This window comes from Bos grunniens, chromosome 19, assembly GCF_055505025.1.
Source record: "Bos grunniens cultivar Pamir isolate PY7600 chromosome 19, Bosgru_T2T1.0, whole genome shotgun sequence".
NCBI lineage: Eukaryota > Metazoa > Chordata > Mammalia > Artiodactyla > Bovidae > Bos > Bos grunniens.
This window is the reverse complement of record NC_141183.1, coordinates 6,458,769-6,473,567: the sequence shown is the minus strand read 5'-3', so window position 1 is coordinate 6,473,567 and position 14,799 is coordinate 6,458,769. Positions and strand designations below refer to the sequence as shown.

At 51.6% G+C, this 14,799-nt stretch overlaps 1 protein-coding gene across 1 annotated transcript; it reads left to right on the top strand.

Annotated features, from left to right (window-relative positions):
• The first annotated feature begins 619 nt into the window (after nt 1-619).
• On the top strand, nt 620-13,450 carry LOC147351013 (CMRF35-like molecule 7). Its single transcript, XM_086355229.1, has 4 exons — nt 620-769; nt 10,181-10,510; nt 12,071-12,158; nt 12,796-13,450. Exons 1-4 carry the CDS (start codon nt 730-732, stop codon nt 12,959-12,961), a joined length of 624 nt encoding a protein of 207 aa, XP_086211355.1. The 5' UTR covers nt 620-729; the 3' UTR covers nt 12,962-13,450.
• The last annotated feature ends 1,349 nt before the right edge of the window (nt 13,451-14,799 follow it).

The window sequence follows — 14,799 nt, the reverse complement described above, 5'->3', positions numbered from 1 at the left end:
ATTTAGAGTCTGAAGTCTTGCCCAGGGTACGAATAAGGACACACCGTGCTAACCATACCCCAGAACTCTGTTTTTGGAACCTCTCATCCGTTTCCTCATTAAATTCTCATAACGACTCTTATTAGTCCATTTTACAGATATAAACACTGAGGCTCAGAAAGATTACCTAAGTTGTCCATAGTTCTATGGCTTATATGTGGTGCTCATGGGGTTAGAGCCCTGGTTCATCTCATTTCGTAGCCGGCACATTTATGCACATGGCTGTAACACCTGGAGGGAGGCATCAGCAGGTGTGCCAAGCATGGACACCTGACATGTGAGTTGGAGAGTTTCCTGCTGCTGGGACCTATTGCTCTCATGGAGAATCACTTCTGGAGTTGACACCAGACCCAAGGCCTGGTAGGTCAGATACCCGCTCCTCTGACCCCTCTGCAGACACAGGCCCCCTTTCTCCTTTGCACAGCTCCCTAGCTTCCTCTTTCTTACCTAGTGCACACTCTCATGCCCTGTGACCCAGCCCCACCAAGAAACAGCACTGCTTATGCTGAATAATTAAAAGCAGGAAACACTCACTCTATAAAAGGAAGCGAATGAGTAAGAAACTCAAAGGCGGTCTGGACAGGCAGAGGGCACCAACCTGCCTGTGCCCAGAGCTTTGAGAGTCAGCTGGCACCTGGGCGTGCTTCCCAGTTTGTAAGTCAGCGGGGAGAGGAACCCGGAGGCAGGACTATGAGGCTGCCCCCAGCTCTGCTTCTTCTCAGTCTCCCAGGTGAGCAGGCTGGGGCACTGCAGGGGGTGAGGGGGTGGAGGGTCTGTGCCAGATATGTGTGCATGCTAAGTCACTAAGTCGTGTCCAACTCTTTGCTACCCTGGGACTATCCCACCAGGCTCCTCTGTCCACGGGGTTCTCCAGGCAAGAATACTGGAGTGGGTTGCCATGCCCTCCTCCAGAGGATCTTCCTGACCCAGGATTATAATCCACATCTCTTGCCTCTCCTGCCTTGGCAGGTGGGTTCTTTACCACTGTGCAGCCTGAGAAGCCCTTGTCCCAGGTACGAGGAAGAATATCTTGGGGAAATGAGAGCTGACTTTGTTACTTCATCCAGCGAAAGTTCACTAGGTTCCTCTTTGTACCAGGCAGGCATCTGGCCCTGAGGAAGGGAAAAGAGAAATAGGACTGACCATTAAAAAGAGGAGCTGGGAGTTCCCTTGTGGTCCAGCAGTTAGGACTCTGCACTTTCACTGCTGAGGGCCTGGGTTCAATCTCTGGTCAGGGAACTAAGTTCCCATGAGCCAAGCAGAACAGTCTCATGGAAACTGTCCATCTGATGAGCTTGGGAGAATATAAGGATCAGCTCTTCACGTGGAGAAGAGGGACCAATGTTCCTCAGAGAGGGAACTGCATGCCAAGGGTTGGAGGCTTGAGAAAGGACGCTGGGTTCATGCAGAGGGAGCTCTGAATTCTCAGAGAGGCTTGGGGTAACTGGTTGGAACTGAGGTTAGGAGCGCCACAGATAGGACTCTGAAAGGCCTGGGATATCCTGCCCAGGAATGGAGGCTTTCAAAGAGGAAACTGCTGGGTGACAGGAGGGGCTTCTCTTCTATGGAAAACCATTGCCCTAGCGTCCAGGAAACAGTGTGGAAGCTTGCACAATGTAGGCAGTAGGTGTGGGTCACCCTCCAGGCCTGGGGACTGACCATATGACGCTCACAGACCACTCCGTGGAGGGGCCGCAGGAAAGAGCACAGCCAAGGAGTCCGGAGAGCCGAGTTCTGGTTCCTTGTTGGATTTCCGATGGGATGGGAGTCCTTGAGCCCTTTCTAGCTCTAATGATGTAGGACTCTACCATTCAGATGGTAGGGCTGTGGGCGTCCCCGAATTCTCACTGCCATTGTTGATGGTATTGATGCTGAAGAAGCCTTCTGATGATACCTGTGGATGGCTTGTGGGACTGGCTTGTCTGTGACGGCCACGTCACTAACAGCGACCCCAGACGGCCCAGACTCCCAAAGGATGACCGCTCAGAATGTCTGCATCTACCCCCGGGGTCCAGCTTTCCATCTGAGTTCCAAGCCCAGCCCTCCATCTCCTCTCTCTCTTAACCTCAACGTCCAGCTCACCGGGAGGCCAAGGAGAAGGGTGTGGATGGACTGTGTTGGGATCACATGCTCCTACATGCATGTACACAACACACTCACCCATACACACATACATACCTATGGAATCACATGCCAGTTCACGTCTATATTCTCACACGCTCACAATACACACACACACACACTCGTATGGACACATAGACACACACATATATTCACTCACAGGGACACAGAATAACACACACACTCGCACAGCCACACAGGCCGATTGGTGGCTTGGGGGGAGGGTTGGCCTTGCGAGAGGGGATGAGTCCCTCCTCTTCCAATTCTGAACGAACTTGGGCATGAAGTTAGTCAAGGATGGAAAAAAAAGAGCGAGCCAGTCAAGTTTTCACGTCTAGACACCATCAGCCGCCCTGGGTTTCCTCTGTGAAAGGCAGGAGAGAAGGTGGGCATGGTGAAGTCACAGCGACCCAGCTTCTGGTTGGACATTCATCTGCTTGGTATCTTGACCCCCAACAACCCGGAGAATGGAATAAGAGATTTCTGTTCTCCAAAGATCGAAGTGTTGCAAGAATAGCCAGGGGCCCAGATTTGCACCCCAGAAACTATTTCTCTTAGCTTGGGCTGGCATGACGTCTGGGGAACACCAGCCCAGACGCCCAGCCCCATAAGTGGAAACTAAGACAGGATCAAACCTCACTGCACAACATACATTCCCTCTGGAACAGGACCTCTGCTGTAAGCCCCCCTTGGGTGAATTTGACTCATTTTTATGCGTCATTTGTCACTCACTATCAGCCTAGATGTGGAGATTAACCATGATCTTGATTTTGAGACAGGACTGTCCACCCAAGAATTTTGCACAGAGGGCAAACTTTCCTGAAAGCTTGACATGAAAAAGAAAGTTTATATCTCAAATTCACAAAAGCAAAAAAAAAAAAAAAAATGAAATTGAAATTCAAACAGCCAGGCTCCTCTGTCCATGAAGTTCTCCAGGCAAGAATACCCGGTTGGGTAGCCATTCCCTTCTCCTGTGGATCTTCTCGCTGGACGCACAGATCAAACCTGGGTCTCCCGCATTGCAGGCAGATTATTTACTGTCTGAACCACCAGGGAAGCCCCAAACAGGCTTAGGCTTTTAAAACCCATCAGCTACATTTCTCAGAGTTCTGCTCCCAGGTCAGCAGTACTGTCGTATCATTTTTCTCTCTTCCTTCAGACCAGTTCTTGGAGGAATTCCCTGGAGGTTCGGTAGTTAGGACTTCTTGCTTTCATTGCTGGGGCCCGGAGGTTCAATCCCTGGTCAGGAACTAAGATCCTGCAAGCTGCAGCAGCAAGGCCAAAAAACAAAAACTAAAAATCAACAACAACAAAAAACTCTTGAAAACACACGTAGGTCCAATGAACAGTTTATTATCCATCATAATCTCTGTTTATAAAAACCTCCCATGTATTTTTAAAAAACAAGCCGCATCACGTTATGAGTGCTGGATGATTCTGTTAAATTCCCTACCCTGGGGTGGGTGGCGTTTGTGTTTCCAAGTATCCATACCTGTTTTCTGCTGTTTATGATCACCAGCAGATAGAATCTGTATTCATTGTGCTTTTGCTTCCTACTATAGCTGTGTTATTTATTTTTAAGGGAAAAAAAAATGACCCTTTCTGCTGACTCTTACATAAGATTTTAATTTACATCAATTCCTGTCTTTTTTTAGCAATTCTCTTAATTGACTCCTTTTTAATGAAAAAAAAAAGCTGTTAATTATGTTCATTATTCAGTTCAGTTCAGTCACTCAGTTGTGTCCGACTCTCTGCGACCCCATGAATCACAGCACGCCAGGTCTCCCTGTCCATCACTAACTCTGGAGTTCACTCAGACTCATGTCCATGGAGTCAGTGATGCCATCCAGCCATCTCATCCTCTGTCATCCCCTTCTCCTCCTGCCCCCAATCCCTCCCAGCATCAGAGTCTTTTCCAATGAGTCAACTCTTCCCATGAGGTGGCCAAAGTACTGGAGTTTCAGCTTTAGTATCATTCCTTCCAAAGAAATCCCAGGGCTGATCTCCTTCAGAATGGACTGGTTGGATCTCCTTGCAGTCCAAGGAACTCTCAAGAGTCTTCTCCAACACCACAGTTCAAAAGCATCAATTCTTCGGCGCTCAGCCTTCTTCACATTCCAACTCTCACATCCATACACGACCACTGGAAAAACCATAGCCTTGACTAGACGGACCTTTGTTGGCAAAGTAATGTCTCTGCTTTTGAATATGGCTATCTAGTTTGGTCATAACTTTCCTTCCAAGGAGTAAGTGTCTTTTAATTTCATGGCTGCAGTCACCATCTGTAGTGATTTTGGAGCCCAAAAAAATAAAGTCTGACACTGTTTCCACTGTTCCCCCATATATTTCCCATGAAGTGATGGGACTGGATGCCATGATCTTCGTTTTCTGAATGTTGAGCTTTAAGCCAACTTTTTGACTCTCCACTTTCACCTTCATCAAGAGGCTTTTGAGTTCCTCTCCACTTTCTGCCATAAGGGTGGTGTCATCTGCATATCTGAGGTTATTGATATTTCTCCCGGCAATCTTGATTCCAGCTTGTGTTTCTTCCAGTCCAGCGTTTCTCATGATGTACTCTGCATAGAAGTTAAATAAGCAGGGTGACAATATACAGCCTTGATGTACTCCTTTTCCTATTTGGAACCAGTCTGTTGTTCCATGTCCAGTTCTAACTGTTGCTTCCTGACCTGCATACAGGTTTCTCAAGAGGCAGGTCAGGTGGTCTGGTATTCCCATCTCTTTCAGAATTTTCCACAGTTTATTGTGATCCACACAGTCAAAGGCTTTGGCATAGTCAATAAAGCAGAAATAGATGTTTTTCTGGAACTCTTGCTTTTTCCATGATCCAGCGGATGTTGGCAATTTGATCTCTGGTCCCTCTGCCTTTTCTAAAACCAGCTTGAACATCAGGAAGTTCACGGTTCACATATTGCTGAAGCCTGGCTTGGAGAATTTTGAGCATTACTTACTTACTATCGGTTAATTATGTTTTTGAAGATTTTGACAAAATAGAAATGTGTGACTTAGAAAGTGAAATTTCCACTCAAAAACCTCAAACTCAACACTAACCACTTATTAAAGATCAATTTTTCCCCCCTATGCATGGGCTATCAAAATACTAAGGAAGTGGAATCACACACAGTCTGTCAGGCAACTTGTTTTAACACAATAGCAATCTGTCTGGGACGTCTTTCTCGTCGTTATGATCTGTCTTCTTTTTTAACGTGTATGTAGCTATTTGGTTGCACTGGGTATTAGCTGCAACATGTGGGATCTAGTTCCCCGACTGGGGATCGAACCTGGGCCACCCGTCGTGCGAGTGGGGAATCAGCCACTGGACCACCAGCCAAGTCCCTGTCTTTTTCTTTGAACCACGTGTCGGATAGATCACAGTCTATTAGCCCCGCCTCCCACTGGTGGCTTTGGATTTGTTTCCAGTGTTCACTGTTTGGATAGCAATCCAGCTAGCACCTTACACTTCATTTCTCATTGGTGTGGAAACTGTAGTTGATCCTAGACTTGGATGAGTCTCTCTGAGATCATAATGACCAGCTTCTTTTCAAAATTAATCACAAACTTCAACAGTACCAACCAGGATCCAGACACTGTGTAAGTCACAGGGGCTGGGGCTGGGAAGAGAGAAAAAGAAACAAACACAAGATCTCTGCTCCTTGGAATGGAGCGTCCTAGCAAGGGAGGCAGAGAGAGAGACTGCTAAGGATGGTAAAACTCCAGTGCAGCATTCAGCTTCCCGTAAAGGGCTGTGGAGCAGTGGGGGCAAAAGGAGGAAGGCTGCAGAGGAGGCTGAACCTTGAAGGAGACCTGGAGAATGACCAGGGGACAGGCAGGGCTGGGAGCAGGGCTTTCTAGCTGGAAGGAAGGAGAAGGGCAGTGACACAGCCTCTTAGGAGGCAGCGCCAGAGTCAGGGAAAGAAGAAAGTGGGGGTGGGCAGAGTGGGAGGCAGGGAGCCACAGGAAGTGGCACTGGACAGAGAATGGGGGTCAAGACTGTAAAAGACCTAACGACCACACTGAGACATTTTTTAAAAAACTTTATTTTGTGTTGGAGCAGAGCAGATTAACAGTGTTGTGACAGTTTCTTGTGAACAGAGAAGGGACTCAGCCATACACACAATGTATTCATTCTCTCCCAAGCTCTCCTCCCATCCAGGCTGCCTGGTAACATGGAGCAGAGTTCCTTGTGCTGGACAGTAGGTCTTTGCTTATCCATTTTAAGTGTAGCAAACTCAGGCATTTAAAATCATTCCAAGGCAGCGGGAAGTGGCTGCAGGAGAGGTCCTGAAAGATTTTAAGTGCTCATGGCAAGTGTCATTGAGGAGGATCTGGGGACAATTTTGGTAAAAAAAAACTCCAGTGGCGATGTGCAGACGAGACAGGAGGAGGGGTGCAGTGGGGGCTGGGAACCCCAAGGGGTGCTGCTGCTGTGACCCAGGCAGCAGAGCAGGGCTGCAGCTGGGCTACCACTGATGGGGCAACTCCTGAGTGTTGAGGGTTGCTCACATCCCCAAGAAGAACCTGCAAGGTGGAAAGCAGCTAGCCAGTTTACAAATACAGAAGCAAGGCTCAGAGAGGAAGCAACCTAAAGTTTCCCAACTAGCCTGTGGCCAACAGGTCTTTCTGGGCCCAAAGCTCAGCCTCTTTCTAGCATGTCAGGCTGTCCCCGTGGACCTTGACGGCAGAGGAAACAAGACAGTCATTTGGACAAGCATTTCTGGGGTGTCCTGGGCTAAGTCGCTCAATCCTGTCTGACTCTTTGTGACCCTATGGATTGTAGCCCGCCGAGCTCCTCTGTCCATGGGATTTCCCAGGTAAGAATACTGGAGTGGGTTGGCAATTTCTTCTCCAGAGGTCCTCCCGGCCCAGGGATCAAACCCAAGTCTCCTGCATTGGCAGGTGGATTCTTTCCCACTGAGCCACCAGGGAAGCCCCCGTTTTTGAGGGAGAGCTGACTAACTGGTTACCCGTTGTTGTGGACGGGGAGGGAGAGGACAGGGCAGTGAAGGTGCCAGGGTCTCCAGTTAGAGGTGCTCGTGGTGGTGCTGGTTTAAGGAGAGAATAGCATTAGTTCTGCTGATTGAAATCTACACTACTTTCTTATAACCAAAAGCAGGGGCGGGCTGCTCGCTGCTCAAAAGCCATTAAAGACACCAGGTTGGTGGGAAGTTTGCTTTAGTTTCGATGCCAGCAACAGGGCGGGGTGGGTGCTAGGCACGGATGCCTGCCGAAAGGCTGATCCCCCTCCCACTGACAGTCAAGAGGCCAGAGCTTTTATAGACTGCAGGAGGGGGCTCCATGCAGAAACAGCACAGTCAGTTCTGACAGTCAACTTGAAGTTGGTCATCAGTGGTCTGACCAGTGTCATCGTATTATTTTAAGTACAGTTAGTCTTTGGTTCTAGGGTCGGTTTGTTCTCATTTCCCTGAGGCCAGTTCTTGGAATTGTGGCAGCTTATGTCATGGCTATAATCTGGTCATCTGTAATTAACTTCTCCACCTGGTGAGGGGCTCATCTCTGTAAGACTGCTCACAGAGCGTGGCTCACAATGCTATCTGTAGCCCTTGGGAAGGAACTAAAGGTCTCTGACTATGCTTAAGGACGGCTTCGCTATCATCTGGTCTCTCCTGATGGTTTCTCTTGGCTTCTTCGTGTTCTCACTTCTCTAATGAAACTTATTCATGGGCTAAAGTTTTTCCACAGATGAATGGCAGGCAGAGAACAAGGAGGGCAGGCACCCTAGGGTTCCGCTCCACTCACTGTGGCTGCTGTAACAAATTACCACAAGCCTCGGGGCTTGCAATGACACAGACTTATTTCTTACAGTTCTGAAGGTCAGAAATCCAAAACGGTCCTACTGGCTTACACTCAGGAGGTCAGCAAGGGTTCCCTCCTTCTGGATGCCCTACAGAAGAGCCTGTCTGCTCAGCTTTCCCAGTTTCTAGAAGCCACCCACAGTCCTTGGCTCGAGAGCCCTTTCTCTGTCTTCAGATCTCTGATGCTGATACTAACTCTCCTTCAGCTCTTTCACTTTTTTTTTCCTTTTTGATCACGTGGCTGGTAGGAATCTGCTTTCCCTGACCAGGGATTGAACCCAGGGGTGCAGTGGAAGCGTGGAGTCCTGACCACTTGACCACCTGGGAAGTCCCTTCTGCTTTCACGTCTAAGGACCCTTGTGATTACAACGGACCCAGCTGGATAACTCGGGATAAGCTTTCCGTCTTGAGAGCCTTGTTTCAGTCGCATCTGTGAATTCCTGGGAATTAGGATGTGTGCTTAGTCGCTCAGTTGTATCTGACTCTTTGTGACCCCATGGACTGTAGCCCAGCAGGTTCCTCTGTCCATGGGATTCTCTAGGCAAGATTATTGAAGTAGGTTACCATTTCCTACTCCAGGGGATCTTCCTGGCCCAGGAATCAAACTCGTGTCTCTGATAGCGCCTGCATTGCAGGCGGATTCTTTGCCAAAGAACCATAGGGGAAGCCCAGGACTTGAGCGTCTTGGGAGGGAGTTATTCTGCTTCCATAAGTGCAAACCCCAAGTAACTAAAATAGTTTCAGGGAGAAGGTCTGAGGTGTGAGAGGTGACACCTGGTGCAACAGACCTGACTGCTTCCTTCCTGCACAGACCCCAGCTCTCGCCCTGGCCCTGGGGCTCTGGGGCCGTGGGATGGTCAAGAGAGGCTTCCTGTGAGCGTATCGCCCCGTGGGCAATGCACAAATGGTCCTGGCCAAGGACAGAGTATCTGTGTTTCTGAACATAGTGAGTTTAAACGTTCAGTTCACAGAAAACAGAACACCCAGTTCCACTCCCAGCAGACCCTTGCTGGTTCATCCACGCCAACCCTCCACAAGAGAGAGGAAGTGCTGAAGGAGAGTGAGTCGGGATGGAAGAAGCGATGCGTTCAGTTCTGTGACTGTTGGGACGTCCCCTGTGGTCCAGGCGTTGGGACTCTGCACTTTCACTACTGTGGCCCAGGTTCAGGCCCTGGTCGGGGAACTGAGATCCCCAAAGCTGTGCGACGCAGCTCCCCTCAAAAGCGTCATAGCTCTGTAACTACTGACTCTGGGAAAGAGACGTCCGGTGTGGATTTGCAAGCAGTAGGCTGGGGCCAGGGCTTCCCAGGTGGCACTAGTGGTAAAGAATCTGCCTGCAGTGCAGGAGACGTGAGAGATGTAGCTTCCATCCCTGGGTCGGGACGATCCCCTGGAGGAGGGCATGGCAACCCACTCCAGTATTCTTGTCTGGAGAATCCCACGGACAGAGGAGCTTGGCGGGCTATAGTCCATGGGGTCACAAAGAGTCGGACACGACTGAAGCGACTCAGCATGTGCACAGGCAGGCTGGGGCCAAGGGGAGAGTCGGGGATACACATGTGGATTTGGGAATCATCAGCATATAGGCAAGAACTGAAACCAAAGGAATGGAGAGTCACTCTTTGGGGGCGTAATACAGTGAGACAAGATAAAGGCTGGAGGGGGGACCCCGGCTCCTCCTCTGGCTCCTCCTCGGGAGAGCTGGCTCAGACTGGGGACGCCTCTTCCCGCCTCGGTGCCCAGTGATGTCACGTGGATAGCCTGACGTCAGCCGTGGGAATATTTACGCTCCGGAAATTGGAAAGCACTCCAAACCGGAGACTATTTTTACCCCCGAAGACGGGTTGTTAGGCATTTATCAACACAGCACCACTGTTGACACCAAGATTTAAAGAGGAAGGGAGAGAAGAGAACCCGCAGAGGCCTTGGGGACCTGGTGGTTGGAGAAGAGGAGGAGCCGGTTGAGAACAGTGTTGAGAGTATATGGAAAGAAAGTGCCAGAAAAGCAGATGTGGTGAGCAGGTGTAGGGACACGGGGACCAAAGAGACCCAGGCAGCTGGTGGGGAGGAGAAGGTGGACTTGAGGCATCAGCTGGGGGCTTCTGGGAAGGCCAGGCACCCTGGTGCAAGCTCGGACATCAGTCTGGCCCAGCTCTGGCAGGAGCTGGATTCTGGGTTCTGTTTTCCAGGCTGTTTGTCCATCCGAAGCCCAGAGTCTGTTTGGGGCCGGGAGAGGGAGTCGTTGAGCGTGCAATGTCACTACGACTCTGGATGGGAAACCAGTAAGAAGTGGTGGTGCCGAGGAGCATGGTGGGCCTCATGCCGGATCCTTGTGGAAACCCAGGGATTAGAGCGAGAAGAGAAAGGAGCCCGAGTGTCCATCAAGGACGATCAGAGAAACCACTCATTCACAGTGACCATGCAGGAGCTCAGGCTGGATGATGCAGACACTTACTGGTGCGGGATTGAGAACCCTGGAGCCAACCTGGGGACACAAATTAAAGTGACTGTTGGTCCAAGTAAGAGCCTCCTTGTCTATGCTCCGGGGCCCTGGTGCTCAGGATTGAAAGAATGAAGTCCCCTCCCCACCCCTCCCCAAGGGCAGGAGAGAAAGGATGGTGTCTGAGAGTGAGTGTGAGCAAGACCAAGGGACAGACGGATGGGGAGGAAGGGGAAGAGACCAAGGCAGAGCATCACTTCCCAGCCCAGCTGCCCACCGCATCCCCGAGGTCTCTCTGAGGCCCCTGCAGTGATGTCCCAGAGCATCACTCTAGGAAGTGGCCAACCTGTGGTCATCACACCCGGGACCTGTCATTACGCAGAGGGGCACAGAGGGACATCTGGGGTAACCCAGTGCGTCCCAGTGCTGAACCCCAGGAACCCGGCCACCCAGGGTGCTCTGGGGCCTCTGCTCTCTGGAGACCAGGCTGCTCACAATAAATCATCTCCATAGTTTCTCATAATGAGATATATATCTCCTTCATCACTGTCATTGTTCACTATTTATTTCACCGGAAGGGGTCCTCTCATCCACCAGTCTTCCGGAATCCCCCTCGCTCATTTCCATGCCAGTAACTAGATGCCCTGTTTCCAGAACTATCTGTTCTTGAGCCCCGTTTGCTTGGGCATTATTGAGCAGAAAGGACCAGGGATTCCCACCACCTTCAACCAAAAAGTTCCACTTGCGGTGTGATTTTTCTCTCTCTCCAGAATAAAACGCAGTGCTTACTTTTATTTCATTTTCTTTTGAATTCTTTTTTAATCAGAATGTAATTTTTTTTCATCTTAAAAATTTATTTTGTTTGAAGTACAGTTGATTTGTGGAAGCGTTAGTTGTTCAGTCATGCCCAATTCTGCAACCCCACGGACTGTAGCCCACCAGGCTCCTCTGCCCTTGGGATTCTCCAGGCAAGAATACGGGAGTGGGTAGCAGTGCCCTCCGCCAGGGGATCTTCCCAACCCAGGGATCCAACTCCATAGTTGATTTACAATGCTGTGTTAATTTCCACTGTACAGCAAAGGGATTCAGTTAGTCATATATTACTATATACATCCTTTTTCTTCTTTTAAATTTCTAATTGGAGAATACTTGCTTTACAATGTTGCATTGGTTTCTTCTGTACAGTGAAGTAAATCAACCATATGCACACAATTTCCCGTCCCTTCTGAACCTCCTTCCCATCACCGCCTCTTCCCACCCGCTAGGTCATCACAGAGCACCCATCACCGCCTCTTCCCACCTGCTAGGTCATCACAGAGCACCCAGCTGAGCTCCTGGGGCTACAGAGCAGCTTCCCACTACACGTGGAGGATGGGATGAACTGGGAGACTGGGACTGACATATTTAATTCTATTCCTTTTGGCCACACCTGGAAACGAGGGGGGACATGACTGTGTATTGTGGTTCAGATGACCTGGTAGAAAGGGGAGAAGCCAGAGGGACTGCAGCCAGAGAGAGGAAGCCACCTGGACCAGGGGAAAGGGGTCTCCTCTGAGGGCTGAGTGCAGTGGGGCATGGTGAGGGGAGGACGCACCCCGGGTCTGTGCTGATGACCTGGGGCGACTTTGCCTGTGTGTAGGGGAAGCTGCTCTGGCCGTAGTAGGAAGCCAGGTCTCCAGGACGACGAACACTAGCCATCTAGCCTCGTCCTCCCGCCCCTACAGAAGGTGAGTAGCTGTGGTCCTTTCTTCTGCGGCCTCTCCTATGGGGCCGTCAACCCTCATGCAGTCAGTCACCTTATCCTGGAGCCCACCTCGGTCAGAGCCAAGGCCCCAAGCCCACCCACCGTGCCCCTCCGCCCAGGCCCCTCTTCATCCTCTATCTTCCCATTTGAGCCCCGGTCTGCTCTGCAGACTCCTCCTCTATTAGCATCCCTGATGGAGGGGAGGTCGCGGGTCCTCTGCCCATTCAACAAAAGAGCACAGATGACTTTTGGATGCGGAGGGAGACGAGATACAAACCTCCAGGTTTAGCAACCTGGAGCTGGCAGTCGTGGGAGCGGTGAGAACACAGAGCCAGCCTGCCGTGGGTGACCGGCAGGTGCATCTCCTGCGCTGAGATGTGCTTCAGGCAAAGGTGAAATTGGAGAGGAAAGTGGGCACAGAACAGGGCAAAGCTGCAAAGCTGAGCTATTCCAAGGAGCCCTCAGGACTGAGCCATTAAGCAGTCCCTGGGAGTCTTCAGACGGGGCTGCCGAGCGCAGGGTCACAGGCTTTGCTCCCTGTAAGGCTCCCCGGTGTCCAAGTTCTGGGGGGGTGGGCATGGAGGGGCCCGGGGCTCTGACTGCTCTGTGCCCCCTCCCAGGACCCACTACGTGCTCCTGGTGTTCCTGAAGGTGCCCTTCTTGCTCGGCTTGGTTGGTGCTGTGCTCTGGTTGGAGGAACGTCAGAGGGACCCTGCGGAGCAGCGGGGACAGCCCATCTATGCGAACTTGTCCTCTGGGCTTCTGACCAAGGACACCCCCGTTTAGACGGACAGATGAGCGGAGCCTTCCAACACCGCACCCCATTTCCAGAGGAAAGTCAGCTGTGGAAGAAACACCCTGGAGTCACAGGACGCGCCCACCCTGCCCTGCCCCGCCCGGCTCAGGGCCACTGCTCCTGATGTGCGGTCCCCACCTGGAGGGCCAGCATCTTGTTCCTGCTTCTCTGGGTTGCAAGTGCCCTGCCTGGACCCACACTTGGGATTCACGGTTCACGGTTGGGAGCTGCTGGGCTAGAGCCCAAGTTCAGACCACTGTGCCCCCACTGCTGAAAGAACTGGGGCGCAGGGCCGGGCACCAAAGTCCAGGGGGAAGCCACAGGGATACGGGAGAGGGGAGGGGGCCCTCCTTCCTCAGACCAGCTCAGCGCGCTCCTTGACTGGGCTTCTGACATATGGGATTTTGTAGTCTTTTTTCCTTAAGCTAGTTGAGCTGGGTTTTTTTTTAACTTATTTTTTAATTGAAGGATAATTGCTTTACAGAATTTTGTTGTTTTCTGTCACACATCAACATGAATCTCAAGCTGGGTTTTGATGGCTCATGACCGTCACTTGACTTGATGCACTCGCACGCGCACACACACACACCCACCCCCCCCACACACACACCCACCCCACACACACACACACATCCTAAGGAGGGTGATTCTGGGGAGAGTCCTGGTTCTGGACCGTGACAGGTTGATGTCCCCTCTGCCCAGTGAGGACACCGCTCTGTGTCCAGGGGGCTGAGGAGGGGCCCTGGGGCTGGTCTTTCTCTTCCCCCTTCATCCTTCCCCTCCCCTCCCCTTCCTCCCCCTCCCGTCCCCCTCATTCTCCTCCTTCATCCTCCCCTCCCCTTCCTCCCCCTCCCCTCCCCTCCCCTTCCTCCTCCTCATTCTCCTCCTTCACCCTCCCCTCCCCTTCCTCCCCTTCCCCTCCTCTTCCTCCCTCTCCTCCTCCCCTTCCTCCTTTCCTCCTCCCCTTCCTCCCCCTCCTCCTCCCCTTCCTCCTTTCCTCCTCCCCTCCCCCTCACTCTCCCCCTTCATCGTCCCCCTCCCCACTCAGCTCTGGCTCCCCAAGCCCCCTGCTCCCCACCTCTCAGGGGCTGGGCTCCCCGGGGGCTGAGACTCAGGAGCCCGGCCTTCACTTCCCCCCTCAGCAGGACTGCAGAGTCTCCATGGGGCCCCGGGGCCTCAGAAACTACCTCAAGGTCAGGGAAGGTGACATAAAAGTTGTCTGAGGGAAGGGGTGGTGTCTCTTCTAAATAACGTGTGCATCTGATTAATTAAAGTTGTCTGAGGGAAATCTCGTTGCCTCTCTGAAGTGATGTCCTCGGGGACTTCCCTGCTTGCTCAGTGGTTAGAACTCTGAGCTTCCACTGCAGAGGCCGCGGGTTCGATCCCTGGTCGGGAAACTAGGATCCCACATGCTGTGCGGCTCAACAGTTAAAAAAAAAGTTATGTTCTTTAAAATCATCATAATAATTTAAAATGTCTGAGGGACAGCGGCCTCTTTGAAGCGCCTCACTTGCGTCAAGGACGCTCTGGGATTCGGTCTCTCTGCGTCACCGGCCGCCGTCCTCACACCAGCGGCAGCCGCACTTCACTGAGGAGAAACACCTCCGCCTGAGACGAGTCCCTCCACACCTAGGCAGGCAAGCACGCGGACAGACACACGTTTGGAACGTTTCCCTTTGGCTGTTCCCCCAGCGTTACCGGGCTTCCCTGGGGGCTCAGTGGTAAAGAACCTGCCTGCCAATGCAGGAGACGCAGGTTCAATCCCTGGTTCGGGAAGATCCCCTGGGGAAGGAAATGGCAACCCACTCCAGTATCCTGACCTGAAAAA

Coding starts and splice junctions, on each gene's coding strand:
- LOC147351013 (XM_086355229.1), top strand. CDS start 730: ATGAGGCTGCCCCCAGCTCTGCTTCTTCTCAGTCTCCCAG. Junction 770..10,180: donor GCTTCTTCTCAGTCTCCCAG/GTGAGCAGGCTG, acceptor TCTGTTTTCCAG/GCTGTTTGTCCATCCGAAGC. Junction 12,159..12,795: donor TCCTCCCGCCCCTACAGAAG/GTGAGTAGCTGT, acceptor GCCCCCTCCCAG/GACCCACTACGTGCTCCTGG.